This window comes from Hesperophylax consimilis, chromosome 2, assembly GCF_061612785.1.
Source record: "Hesperophylax consimilis isolate HC1 chromosome 2, BYU_Hcon_1.0, whole genome shotgun sequence".
NCBI classification, from domain to species: Eukaryota; Metazoa; Arthropoda; class Insecta; order Trichoptera; family Limnephilidae; genus Hesperophylax; species Hesperophylax consimilis.
The window spans coordinates 45,518,372-45,532,397 of NC_142837.1; the positions used below are offsets into that span (position 1 = coordinate 45,518,372).

A 14,026-nucleotide genomic window follows, 5' to 3' on the forward strand; every position below is an offset into this window, starting at 1 on the left:
TTTATAAACTTCGACGGGAAGCGAGGTATAATAAATTAACACACGAGACGGTAGGGATTGTCCCTCAACAACAGATTGTAACAACAACAGAATGGGAAGGTTTCCAGATCGTGTTTCCATCAGTAGAATCCTTGTAGTTCAGTCGACGTGCTTTTAATACTTTCGGGGTTCCGTGGGAATTATTCAAAGCATCAACAATTTCAGCCTCTGGGATATCCGAGGGAATTCCTCGCACAAGACCCATTCTCGAAAGGTTAAATGTAGGGATGAACGATTTATATTTATGATTTGAGAGCGAGTCATTTTTTTTTACAAATCCATTTGCGGAAGCGGCAGTGTTAAACTCGATAGATAATTTATATCGCCCTTCCGGTTTAATTGAACCGTTAACAATACCAAGGTTATTATTTTTTGAGTCAAATACGAATTTTCCAAAATCCAAAGGATGAATAAGTTTTCCCTCTTCAGTTCTCTGAACATTAACGATAAATGGACCGGAAGCTGAAGCAGGATAAAGTAAGTCAGTACTTTTTGCATTATCGCTAGTTAAAGTACTTGGCTGGATGTTACTATTGGTGTTAAGGTCGTTAGAGGTCGAGGTTTGTTGAATCGGCGGTATAGATTTAACTTTCGATGGAATGTGAAGGCTACGCGATGGTCGTCGTTTACGAGATGGGAACGCAATAGAAACCTGGCTCGTATTAGATTCCGAATCAGAAAAATCCAATATCGACTCTGGGTCGGGAGGCCTATCTTCGTCTTCCTCCATTATATAAAAAAAAACTTAACTTTTAAAAATTAAACTGAAAAAATAATACGCAGTCTATTTCATCGACTGTACAAACAAAAACGGATTAGCCGTAAGCAGGAATGCAAACAAATAGGTATACGATAAACAAAATTAAATAAAATGTGACAATAATCTCTTATCTGTATGTGGCACACGAACGGGCGAACGGCACTAAGCAATAGCATACATAATCTTTGTGTTGTTTTTATTATTTTGTAAAATTATTAACCTCAACACACGCTTGTCCTAGTGAAGTTAAAAATTCTATTGTAAAAATATACAATGGAAAGAAACAATATGCAATAAACAATATCGCCACCCAGTTTGGCAGCATTGCAAGGCGGGGAAGTAGGGGCTGTCCAATGCAGCTAGCTTCTTCGAGCTGGATTCATTGAAATACCTGTAGAATAGACTCAGCATGCCTACATTGCGTCTGCATTAGAGATGGCAATCAGTCTGTTGACAACGGATTGACAATCAGATGAACCACCCTGCTTTGTGCAGAATCAAGTAGGTTTATCCAGAGGCGGCTCTAGAGATCCAGGCATGGTAGGTCATTTGAAAAAATGTGTGACTAATCTTTATTTGTGAAAGATACCCATATATTATTATCTATATCAATTTGTAAGTAGGTACGTCATGATTCCGTGACTCAAAATACATAATATGTTGATATAGTAAATTGGAAATAACTACACAATCCAAGTACTCATGGAAAATTATTACGTTTTAATGTAGTTGTACACAACATTAAAGTAAATAAAATAGCAAATAAAATAAGAGTTTTAAACGCCCGTCTGCAGTCTCCAAAGATACGGGGTGCAAAGCTAAGAGTATGGTGGTTCTGTGGTGCGAAGCGGCGCGATGTTTATCTATTTCATTTAAATTTGACAATGATCTTTTAAGTTTTTTGTTTTGTTTCATTATTCAGCTTCATTCTACTTCGATAACATCATAAAGAATTGCAGTTAAAAAACAACCATTGTTCCACACACGACAAGCGTGTAAAATGAAAAACCGACATGTTTATGACCATCTCTGTAAAATAATATAATATTTATTGTGCTGTCTCCCTCACAGAAAGTCTCCTCTCCTAAGCTTTCTTCGGTACTTAATTTTTACTAAGAGAAAGACATAGTGCCATCTCGTTTATTCTATGGCGCGCACAGAGACAGAAGATCCAAAAACGGGGACATTCTTTAAATTGACCCAGCGAATGTGTGGACTTATGGATGAAAGCTTCTATTAGAGATAATAGATGTCACTGCTCGTCACTCGCCGCCGCCGCTCGCGACCCTGCTATTTCGCAGTACATTTCAAGTAAATTAAGAATAAGACCAGTTGTTTTGATGCACATAATTTATTATTATTGTTGTCTTATAATTTTGGGGGGTCAAACACCTTGACCTAAGGGAAGAACCGCTCCTGGGTTTATCAGATATTTTGAGGCTCCAGCCCAAAGATAGCTCCCAAATTAAATATGTAGTTGGACGTACTTGAGATTTGTACGTAAATATACAATTATATTTTTAATGATAAACTAATGTTTACAAGAGGTTTTTTATGCATAGCACAAAGGATAACAAATTATTATAAACAATAATTAGTCACCTGAAATATCCATAAAATTGAAAATATCTCCTGAGTAAAAATAAATGCCGCCTATGGGAATTGAACCCGACCTTCTGATGTCCGGTCAGGTGCTCTGGACCACTGAGCTACGTCGGCTTATTCATCCATCTAGTGCCATCTTGTGGGAAATTTAGCACTAACAAAGCCTTTCCTACAAAAATAAAGTTGGTTGTTTAGAGCTGAAAAAATATAATAAGCAGTAATTGTTGATTGAAGTACTAGTACATATTAAATTATTTGGCGTGTTGGAAATAAGCCGACGTAGCTCAGTGGTCCAGAGCACCTGTCCGGACATCAGAAGGTGCAAGTTCAATTCCCGTCGGCGGCATTTATTTTTACTCGGGTGATATTTTTAATTTGTATGGATCAGGCAACTAATTATTGCTTATAATTGTAAATAAATAACAATATTTAAATTCACAATGGTTTATTTTCATAAAAAAATCAAAATACATTCACACAATAATATGAAATGTGTAACTTTTAAACCTAAATACTTAATTTGATTACCCTAATCATATTGCATTAAGACGACTTTATTATAAATAACAATTTTAAGACCCGAGACTCTTAAAACCGAGCCCCAGACTTAATCCTTAATAAGGTGAGGCTGCTCTTGGTTGGAGATTCCTGGCCACATTGACCACCTGCTGCAGGATGCCAGTTGTTGGGTTCCAGGACCAACTTGTAACAAACTAGTCTTTATTGAGGGGTTAGAGAGATTGAACACTTGATCAATGACATTACAAACTTAGGCTAGCTTTAGACTTGTAAGTTTTTTCGTAAATTTACGACTTCTAGCCAATGGGCATATTGGATTTTCAAAATGCAATATGCCCATTGGCTAGAAGTCGTAAATTTACGAAAAAACATACAAGTCTAAAGCTATCCATATAGACACGTTATATTGTCTCACAAAATTAACACTAAATGTGGCGAGTAACAAATACACATACGTTACCAGTAAATTCTTAATTCAACTGTTTATTCATGTATGAAAAAGATTACATTCAAATAATATGTATGTGTTTATGTAATTAAAAGTTGCGTTGAATACTAGATTCTACATCATGGATGTGATTGAGATGACAATATGCTTATACATACTAAGAATAACACGGAATACTGTAAGAGACGACAGGCACTTTCTCTAATGACGCTTCTAAGAAATCTATGGAAAATAATAAAAAAACTGTATTATTTATAATATGTAATAAATAATTATTTGCGAATGAAATGTGGATCATTGAGTTTTACTAGTGCTTGCCGTGTAATGTAATATGTAATGATAATACTTTCTCATCACACACATTTTGGCAATCATTTATGCAATTAGGTTGGAGATTAGTTAGGACGGCAATTATGTACCTACTGTATCTTTTGCTTGCCACATAGAGATCTCTACAACGTGTCTTTAAGTTTTATAATGTCATTGCACTTGATAGCATGCTCCATAATGATTAGAAACGATGAATTAATTACTGAATTCATGGGTTTCGTCCTAATTAACTATAATTCTAGCTTTTTTGAATTGTAATACTTTTCTAACCTACGCTTAGCTCTCTCCAGATGGTACAGGGAGAAATACACACAATGCCCGGATAGTATTAATATCATTTGGTTTTTTCTTAAAACATATGGCAGCGTATTATTGATTCACATTTTGGTTTAAGCTACGTTAACAGCTTCAGTGCTAAGCTGCTTATCAAACTAACAGATAGATACATATACAGTTAAACCTAAATATCTCAGACTCAGTGCCGAGGTGCGTCTACATCCTATGCCAACCCAACTAAGGCCCTCCTTCCACAAGGAATATGCAAATATCCGATACATGACGATTCAATTATCTTGTCGACTACCTGTTCGTATACGACACACAATGCAGATTATTTTGCTAACTCATTAGTAATGCCAGTGTCCCGCGACCAGCCAGTGGAAGTGGTTAAATACTACTTTCGTCTTCAAGACGTAATAAATACGAATGATGGTCTCATCGTTACTTGTGTCAGACATTTTGTAACAAGTAGCAAAAAATGATAGCTACATCACATGCAGCAGTTGTGAGTGAGGTTATAAAAGTTAGTTTTGACGTTTTGAGAGGTGGTGGCGATAGGGTTCTCATGATTTCGACTTGTATGCGACAGTTTGTGAGTACACAACATTAGTATCGAATACTTCTATTCCTGTGGAAAAAGAGACAAAGGCTTGCAAGAGTGATTCTATTTATATATAAGATTCTATTTGTATATATATATCTATTATTTCTAAAATGGTCGTTTGAAGGATTGACATACTTAATAAAAGCAATACTGTTTGGAGTCAAAAGTCAACTTTTCTTATCTCACATTCCATAAACCGTAACCGTCATCGTCATGAACTCCTATTTCTTCCTTTCCCCTCTGAGGCTTTTTTCATATGCACTGTTATCCACGGTAACTCCTCCTGGAGTCTCGTCTAATGTGAACATATATCATTCTCCTTCTTCCAGGTACTGTCATCCTCACCAGCTCTTCGAGCGGAAAGTCACTTCACACTGTTTTTAAACCGTTAGCCGAAGATCGTGTGTACATATGGTCAAGTCATTTAAGCTGTTCCATAATCTGCTATACACATTATGTTTTAGTGAATATTGATTCATTACTACTAAATGGTCTTGCAATAACGATAATCGTGGTATATTAATTATTATGGCGAGATATTATATTATGTATACAAAATACAAGGCGGACTTTTTGTAAAAAAAATATAAATATTAGTTTCTAGAAAAATGGCTTTCATTTTATAATAATAATATATTACAGTCATTGTTTGCTGTCAAATGATTCCTCTGTTTAATCTCTGGCAGAGTTTACCTCTGTGGTGGGTCACAGAACACAGTTAGTGTTCCTTTACAGGTAGCAAATAACAGATTGCAGTCCCTCAATATGAATTGCACTTGGGTATTGCTACGCAGTTAAGGTGGACAGCTGGTTTAGTTTTGACGTCGCACTCGCTCTCCGCTATATGACGGTTGTCCTGGCGATTTAGGCAGAGCACCTTTCTACGGCGCACGGTCGGCACGTGAGTCTGGGGACAAACAAACATTTATGTTAGAGGGCTCCTAACTAATCTTGTATAATAATACACAACAATCTGAACAATCTCTACTCTTTAGAATAGAAGGACAATCCGTGGATAGTTTCTCCTATCTTATCTGACAGATTGTAGTCTTTAGTATTTTAAAACATAGGTGTGTAAGTGCTTCTAAGCACCCTCAGTCGGTATTGGTGCGCAGATGGGAGACACATCAAACGCATGCCAAATATTTGCACATTGTTGATATTTACGACAGGAGAATGTGTCTTTTGTGTGTTTAACATTTCGGCTATTGAATGATTTGCCGGCATTCTGTGTTTTCTGTCTCCTACAACAAGGGTTTCTTCAACAAAACCTTGGTTTACTCCTACCTTTCCTTGAAGGGATTGCCGCACAACGTGGCCAAATATTACATAGGTCCTTGAGGAAACCTCAAGACCTCCTGTGTAGAGTTAGTTGGATCAGGTCTACCCTAATGGTCTCTGTGGGCCATGTGGGCCAAGTGGGCCATGTGGGCTATGCAGGCCAAGTGGGCCATGTGGGGCTAGGCACGCCAAGTGGGCCATGTGGGCTGTGGGCATGGTGCGTGGTGTTGGCTCACCTGTTTGACGCACGCGGGACAGGTGGACCAGGGGCCCACCCACCAGAAGGTGGTGCAAGGAGGGCTGTTGCACACCCGCATCAGCTCCGAAGGCTTCTCCATCTCATTGTTGCTGATACAAAACTCCTGGTCAACTGGTACTGTAACAATAATGCACATACATTATAAAATCAAATTAGCATTGGTGATCGTGCTTTCGGAGTATCTGGGCCGAAGGCTTGGAATAAACTCCCTCCGGAACTAAGATGCATAACAAGTCCAACAAAATTCAGGTCTAAACTAAAAACTTACCTTTTTAAGCTCTCATATTGGGTTTATATTATTCGAAATCTGTCTTATACCGAGGGACGGATCATATTTAGAAAGATGAATTCTGATCAAAACCTTGTACTCTGGTACCGCCCAGCATAAAGTTTGCTTTTCTTTTCCCAAACAAGCTCATTAAAGAACATACATACATATTAATAAAATAAATACCGGAAGGTCCAATCATGTCCAATTTTTTGATTATGTCCTGTGCATTCGAGCCGTATCTAGATTTCTCTAATAAACAATAAACAGTGTTAATCTCAAATGGCCTACCAGGTAAGTAAGGTACTATATATTATCTGCCTGTATAAAATGTAAATAAATAATATTAATAACATATGTACATTCTAGCATCATATTCATTAATCAAATGCATTGAACATATGGCACTTGCCCCCCCCTGGATTGATTGAAAATAATCAAATAATGTTACTTTTATTTTAAATCACTTTATGTTAGCATAAAAAAAGAAGCTTTTATTTTAAATCACTTTATGTTATTAAAAATATTTTGCCCCCCCCTAGAAAATTTTTTGCGGGCGCCCATGCATATGACTTTGTATTGGTGATCGACGGACCGGTGGATGCAATCTGTTAGACATAAATTGATAATAGTGTGACTAGTCCGTAATAAGATAGATAATTGTAGAAATGTATCATATATTTGTACAGCGTCCTTGAGGTGATTTTGCACAAAAACGGTGCTATACAAATCATACAAATATTATTGTTAGCACACATTTGGCGTTTCATAAATGAAGCATGTTTTAGAAATAAAGGTTACAAAAGAGTTCTCAATTGCAAGATCATAATATGAACCGATTGCCCGGTCTTTTCCTTTTATGTATTTAGACATACACAGTTCATTTTATTACATGTGATAAGGTAGGTAAGTATGAGTATTTATATTGGGCAGTGGAGTATTCCAAAACAGTTTTGAGTTTTACAAAACATTTTTTGAATAAAGCTTTTGTACATTGAAAACTTGAAAGTTTCAAAATATTTCGTCTGTCGGAGTTCTAACCAGAACTTTCAGAACTTTGCTGTATGTTACCAAAGAATCATGAAAAATGTCTCAAGTGCAGTAATTTTTCTATATTATGTTGTGATCGCCCGAGTAATTGGTGAGTTAGGTGGAAGAATTGAACAGTCTGGTTGATTTGTTCACGTTCTGGGAAGACCCAAAACGCAAGGAGGACACCTAACGCCACTTTAACATTAATAGAGGAGGCTAAGATTAATAGATTTTGGTATCCGGAATTTGATGGCTACACCATAACTAAATGCCGAAAACTACACTAATTTAATTAATTATTATATTGAAATACCGACCTCTATATAACACACACTTCATAACATTCTACAGATCTGCCCTGATGATGGACACTGTAACGCTGTTGTTTGATGGAGGAAGCGCAACATGAGGTAATAACCTAAATATTAATCACGAAAGTCTGGTTGATGATCATGAACATGGTTGCAGTTGCATACGAACTAGAAACTGACTGACCGTCTGAGCTATTGAGACATACGACTGGCCGACGCATGATGCCGCTCCCGCAGGTGCGTGAGCACACGGTCCAGTCCGCAGCGCCCCAGCGGTATCCCAACGCCTCCGCTCCCTCGGTTCCCTCTGTCCCGTCCTCACCAGATGCTCCCTTCCGCCTGTCCACTGTGTACTGGTAGCGCACGCCCGGGTTGCGGTGCCGCCCGCGGTAGATCATTTGCTGCAAACAATAATAACACATTATTCAGCGGGCCACATAAAAACTACGATGAGTACACAAGAATAATATCATCATCTGTTGTGCTCGGCCAATTGCAAATTTGTGGCAATGTCAAATTAATGTGTTGAAAAATAAATTTAAATCTAAGAAATTTAAGGAAATCATTTCTTAGAATATCATCCCATGCTATAAGGTTTCACAGATAAATAATTTAGAAATATTAGAATAAGTGTTAGGTAATTGTAATTTAAGAGAAATATAATTAATAATCATTTGGTGTGTTTCAGCTTTCTATCGAATTGTTATATAATAACAACATAATAGATGTCCTCTTCTGCTGGTCACAAATTGTTCAAAAGCTGAACCGGACCTATAGTCGGTCTTTAACAGGAACCTGACCAAAAAACGAAATGGTACTGAATGGCAGTTTGATGAATTTGTAACACTTGAATTTTCGCAAAACAACTGGGCCTTAATAAAAAGAATTATTAAGAGAGATTGAATGAGAAAGTGCTAACTTACATAGATTAAAATATCTTCTTCAATCGGTCCTGGAATTTTCACCTTCTCCAAGTCCCTGTCTCTCTCGTAGAGGGCTGGTGTACCTGCCACCAAGTATTCTCCGGCCAAGGTTATTTTTCTGCAAAACAGATTATTACATACAAATTACCACCAAATAATTATGCAAATAAATATCAATTTCGGTTGTGGGTCTGTCTGTGATTGTGACTCTGGTTCAATGCACTACGACTTGATTTGAATATATGTGTCAAGAATTCAGACAAGCGATAAAAGTAATAATTATCATTTTCGTAATTGGAACTGATGTGTAAAGAATTCAGAGATAATTTACATAACTGACTAAAATATTTGTTATCTAAATGTTGCTGCTGTGAATATTTTTTGTTTGCATACTCATTCTGCAGCAATTATTCTCCTTCTGATGTGTTCTTCACATAAACTTTCAGCTTCACAAATCCTACAATCATAATATCTCGTGATTTTTCACAGGTCTGTACTAGTATGAATAATGATTATTGCAGTAAGTATTACCTCCTTCCGTTCAGGTAGAACCTTCTTGATTTTGCACTTCCGATTCCAATATAGTTCTTGGAGTTGGCTGCCTCTTCAATTTTGATATTTCTCGATCCTGCGGGTATAACAGCGACCTGAAAGAGAATGGAAAATTTAATTGATACATCGGTACTTTAACCCTAGAAAGATAATCCACACCGCAGAAGCGCCTGCGAAAGTAAAATATTGCAGTCTCTTTTCATCCGGCCCGTATATGAACTTGTGCCTCTCAGCCAACTAAGTCGTCAGGTCAGTTCCAGTCAGTGCAGTCAGTACTAGAGGGGTATAACTCCGATTGAAAATTTGAACCTCAGATATTGTGACGTCATATTTTTGTCAACTATATCCACCAATGAAAAACTCTGAAAATCTATGGAATAAACTTTCAAAGTTTTTCATTGGTGTATAGTATAATAAGTAGGCTCCGAATGACAATTTTACTGTCTATATATTGGCATATTTATGGTTTTTTAGTGCCAATTTGTTTCATACAAAAAGCCCGAAGTTATAAATCTATAGAAGTTGATTTATGGTCAGTACTCTTGCGGGACGACCGTGTTGATGTGGCAAGTACACTGTTTTCGATGTTATGAGGAGCTGATCGAGGACACATGGTCATCTTTTGTGTAACTTTTAGCGAAGTTTTCTGATTTTTGAGTAGTTAATATTTTTTTAGACAGATTATATTGTCGTATGTTAAATAAAAAAAGTTTATATTGTGTCCTAAGCATGAAGTTTCTAAAAAAACGGTTGATATTGTTACTGTAATGAACATATTATGTCTAAATGTATGAAAGAGAAAGCATGATTATGCTATCTAAATGGGTATGTCTGCTTTTATTAGGTCTTTTTACCAGCAAGCTTCCTTCAAGTAACGTCTACCCATCCTGAAGATACTCACTAAATCTCTACCAGAAGTATCACACAGAAATAGTGGAAACAGTCCACCAGAAATTTGTGCAGTTGAGATCACCACATTTACCATATTTTGAGATGTTTATCTATAATTTTTGTGTAAAATTTTAAAAATAAATAAAATGCCTAGCAGATGGCATTTTATTTACAAATCTAGAACTAAACTTCATTAGTGATATAATAAAAATTAACTAATGAAGATTTCTTCAACTCATCTCAATATGATTATCTTTCTAGGGTTTAATGAGGCTTTATGGTGTGTTTTGAGCAAGTTTAGTGAAAGTTCATACCTCGCTGTAGCCAGATTCCTTCGTGGTTCCCTTGCTGTAGATGCCCTGCACCTGTTTGCACGCGGTGCCGTTGCCGTTGCAAATGCCGCATGTGTCCTCCACGGCGGGGGAGTCCACCACCCAGTCGCAGCCCACCTTGCGGCAGATGCCCGAGATGCACATGTCGCGCGTGCCCAGGTTGCACGGCGTGCCATCCTTGGCGTATTCCCCGAATGGCACTATCACCGACTCGTCGGCCGTGCTGCAATACAGCTCGCATGGCTCATCTGCAATAAACAACAAGCAAGGTTACACACAACCAACTTAATCACTCATAGACGAACCAGGTAACTACATAATATGGACAGTGCACTCAATGGAAGGACTACTAACGGGACACTAACACCTCAGGAGACACATGCATATGTTTGGAGTGGAAAATATCAATAGATGCAGGAAATGTAACGAGGATGTAGAGACTCCAATTCGCCTATGTTGCCAATGTCCCGCCCTGATGGGAACAAGGCTCACATACCCGGAAATACAAATTGTGGAACAGGGACACATAGCCAATTATCCAAGGACAACCCTGGTGAACTTTATCAAAGGGTCTGGGTTACTGTTAAAGGTGTGAGATGACAAACAAAATATTAGATTTTGGGAAACAAGCCCGAACTTTTGTTTACCTGGTTTGGGGTTTGTAGTTATGGTTTTTAGGCAGCCAGCAATTTGCGCGCCAAGGTAAAAAGGGCTACTTATTTCTAAGTATATTTTATTTTCAAAGACTTGATACTACAATTTGGGAGGCGGGTATGGTTACCGCCGCCCTGGAAACCATTTATTGGATAACCAACACCCCTGGTTCTCTACATCCGGTGATGCCCGATCAGAGATGCTCGTGTTCATGAGTGAGGTTTGCCTTGGACTTGGCGGCGGATGCGTTTGCCCACGTAGTGCGTGGCGGGTCGGATGACCCTCAGATTCATACCCCCCCCTCATACTTTTTTCTTCCCAGAACTTTCTCTCCTTCCTTTCCTTAAAAAGACCCTCCAAACAGCGTCTCCAAAGATAACGGCCTTCCTGTGTGGAGCTAATGTAAAAAAATGCTGATGGGAAAACACGAGTTGTCTGCGTTTACTGACAAATCATTTAAAAGGGAATCACGTCACCTCCCCGCTCCATACACTTGGTTTGTTCCCCTTTCCCTCATGGGCAGGTCTATTGTTTTGTATATCTATGGTGCTGTCACTAACTTCACTGTTTTAAATAGTCTAATCAAAGCTTGCGGTACAACAGAAGTAACAACGAGTATCAACAACAATCGCCGCCATTTTTAAACTGCCGTTGCACGATGGCACTGACTTGATCACGTGACATTTAAAATCAAATTATGAAGACGTACCTTGATCGAAATAGGGCTGCCACTTATCGACGATCTTTCCGTCGTAGGTGGAGTTGTCGTGGCGTGAACACTGCTCGTGGCGGAAGGAGGGGTCGCCCTTGGGGCAGGGGTGCGTGTTGCAGAGCTGGTAGCGCGTGCGCTCGCCCGTGCAGAAGGTGCCGCCGTGGCTGGGGCGCGGGTTGTCGCACAGGCGGTGCGTCACGGACACGCCGGCGCCGCACGCGCGCGAGCACTCGCTCCACGTGCCCCACGCGCCCCAGTCGCCGTTCTGCGGGGGCGGCGGGGACGTGCGCGCCACGCACGTGTTGTTCTGGCACCACTGCAACAAACAATTCACACTTAAGTGAAAACCTATTATTGGTTAAATAATTAACACTTAATACACCATACTTTGTAATTATTATAACTGTTGGTTTTCCAAATAAAAAAAAAAAAAAAAAAAAAAAAAACAAATTATAGGAGACGATTAGAACAATTCACTTTTAGAGATCAACAAAAGAAAGTGACAATACACACGGTGTCCGGAAACTTGCAGAACAATCGGGAAATTGGTGAAACTACATCGAAGCATTTCGATTTTAAAAAATCCAAACTTTTTTCCATATTTTCGGTAACAATATCCGGGTGCACCTTTTATTATATTTACGTAATAGGAAGAGAAAAACATTTTTTAAAAATAATTTTCATTAAATTTTATTTTACTATCAATTTTTTAAATGTGAAACCTCACAAGAGTCCCAACTGCTCCCCACCGTCTAAAGTTAGTGAGACAATGGCATTCCCTATTAGGATATGTTGTGAGGCTGGGGAGGGGAATGAGACGAGGAAGAGAAAGGTGGGAGAAGTACCTGTCTATTCAGATCTAGTCACCAAATACGGTCAAATAAAGTAGCATAACTAGACATTTTGGTCAAGTATTTTGGTTTCAAAACTAAATTAAAGTTTTGTATGAAAAAGTCCGCGCACACTTTTTTGTAAACAGCGGATATTAAAACCTCCTGGCGACCGATTTTTTTCAAATTCGACCTACTAATTTCCAACTTTGGACTCCATTTACTCGAAAACGAAAGCTCGAATGAATAAAATCATATCAAAAATCGCTTACCGCTGTTAAATACGAGTTTCCGATACCACGAATAAATGGCAGATTTTAATATTTCCCAAGAGACCGATAGTTTTCCTTTGTGCTTAATCGTTTTTGTGAACAAACCAACGTGTCACCTAACCATAAAAAGCGTTTATAGTCTAATGAATAGCCAGGTACTTCCTCACCATCCTCATCCCCATATCCTTCCCCTCCCCACTACCTCACTTCACCTCACCACACAGTCTCACTGGATCCAGACGGATGGGAGCAGTTGTGCGGTTTCACATAAAAATAAGTCTTACTAATCAGATTCTTACACGCCCGTTTAACGTTGGTGGGGAAAAGCCGGCCTTGGGCTTGGTTTAAGACCGTTTTAACCAAATAAACGCCATGGTAATAAGTCAAATTTTTCACTGTTCTGACCTTATGCGCCACGTAATATTTACACCGCATTTATACGTAGTAAGTAATTATCCGCGCTTTTCATCTGCATTTCAAGAAAGATCTTTAAAAGTGGCACAACTGTGCAAACTATGTTAAAATTTTAGAATTTTGATAAATTATAAAGATCTATTGCATCTTAGCTTGTGGTGTATCTGACAATGCTACTGCAGCATTTTCAATTGCATCATGAACTTGTGGTGTGTCTGACAGTGCTGCTGCAGCATTTTCAATTGCATCATGAGCTTGTGGTGTATCTGACAGTGCTGCTGCAGCATTTTCAATTGCATCATGAGCTTGTGGTGTATCTGACAGTGCTGCTGCAGCATTTTCAATTGCATCATGAGCTTGTGGTGTATCTGACAGTGCTGCTGCAGCATTTTCAATTGCATCATGAGCTTGTGGTGTATCTGACAATGCTACTGCAGCATTTTCAATTGCATCATGAGCTGGTGGTTTATCTGACAGTGCTGCTGCAGCATTTTCAATTGCATCATGAGCTTGTGGTGTATCTGACAGTGCTGCTGCAGCATTTTCAATTGCATCATGAGCTTGTGGTGTATCTGACAGTGCTGCTGCAGCATTTTCAATTGCATCATGAGCTTGTGGTGTATCTGACAGTGCTGCTGCAGCATTTTCAATTGCATCATGAGCTTGTGGTGTATCTGACAGTGCTGCTGCAGCATTTTCAATTGCATCATG

General features: G+C 38.6%; 1 protein-coding gene across 1 annotated transcript in view; it reads right to left on the reverse strand.

The window, feature by feature from the left end:
* Positions 1-2,832: 2,832 nt before the first annotated feature.
* The window catches only part of AdamTS-B (ADAM metallopeptidase with thrombospondin type 1 motif B), a 213,503-nt gene continuing 202,309 nt past the window's right edge, over positions 2,833-14,026 (reverse strand). The window contains exons 12-18 of the mRNA XM_089643485.1: positions 11,797-12,115; positions 10,416-10,681; positions 9,190-9,305; positions 8,659-8,776; positions 7,920-8,136; positions 6,102-6,241; positions 2,833-5,491 (exon numbers count right to left, since the gene is read on the reverse strand). Of these exons, the coding sequence (XP_089499611.1) occupies positions 5,345-5,491; positions 6,102-6,241; positions 7,920-8,136; positions 8,659-8,776; positions 9,190-9,305; positions 10,416-10,681; positions 11,797-12,115 (1,323 nt within the window). The 3' untranslated portion in view covers positions 2,833-5,344. The remainder of the gene's footprint in view (positions 5,492-6,101; positions 6,242-7,919; positions 8,137-8,658; positions 8,777-9,189; positions 9,306-10,415; positions 10,682-11,796; positions 12,116-14,026) is intronic.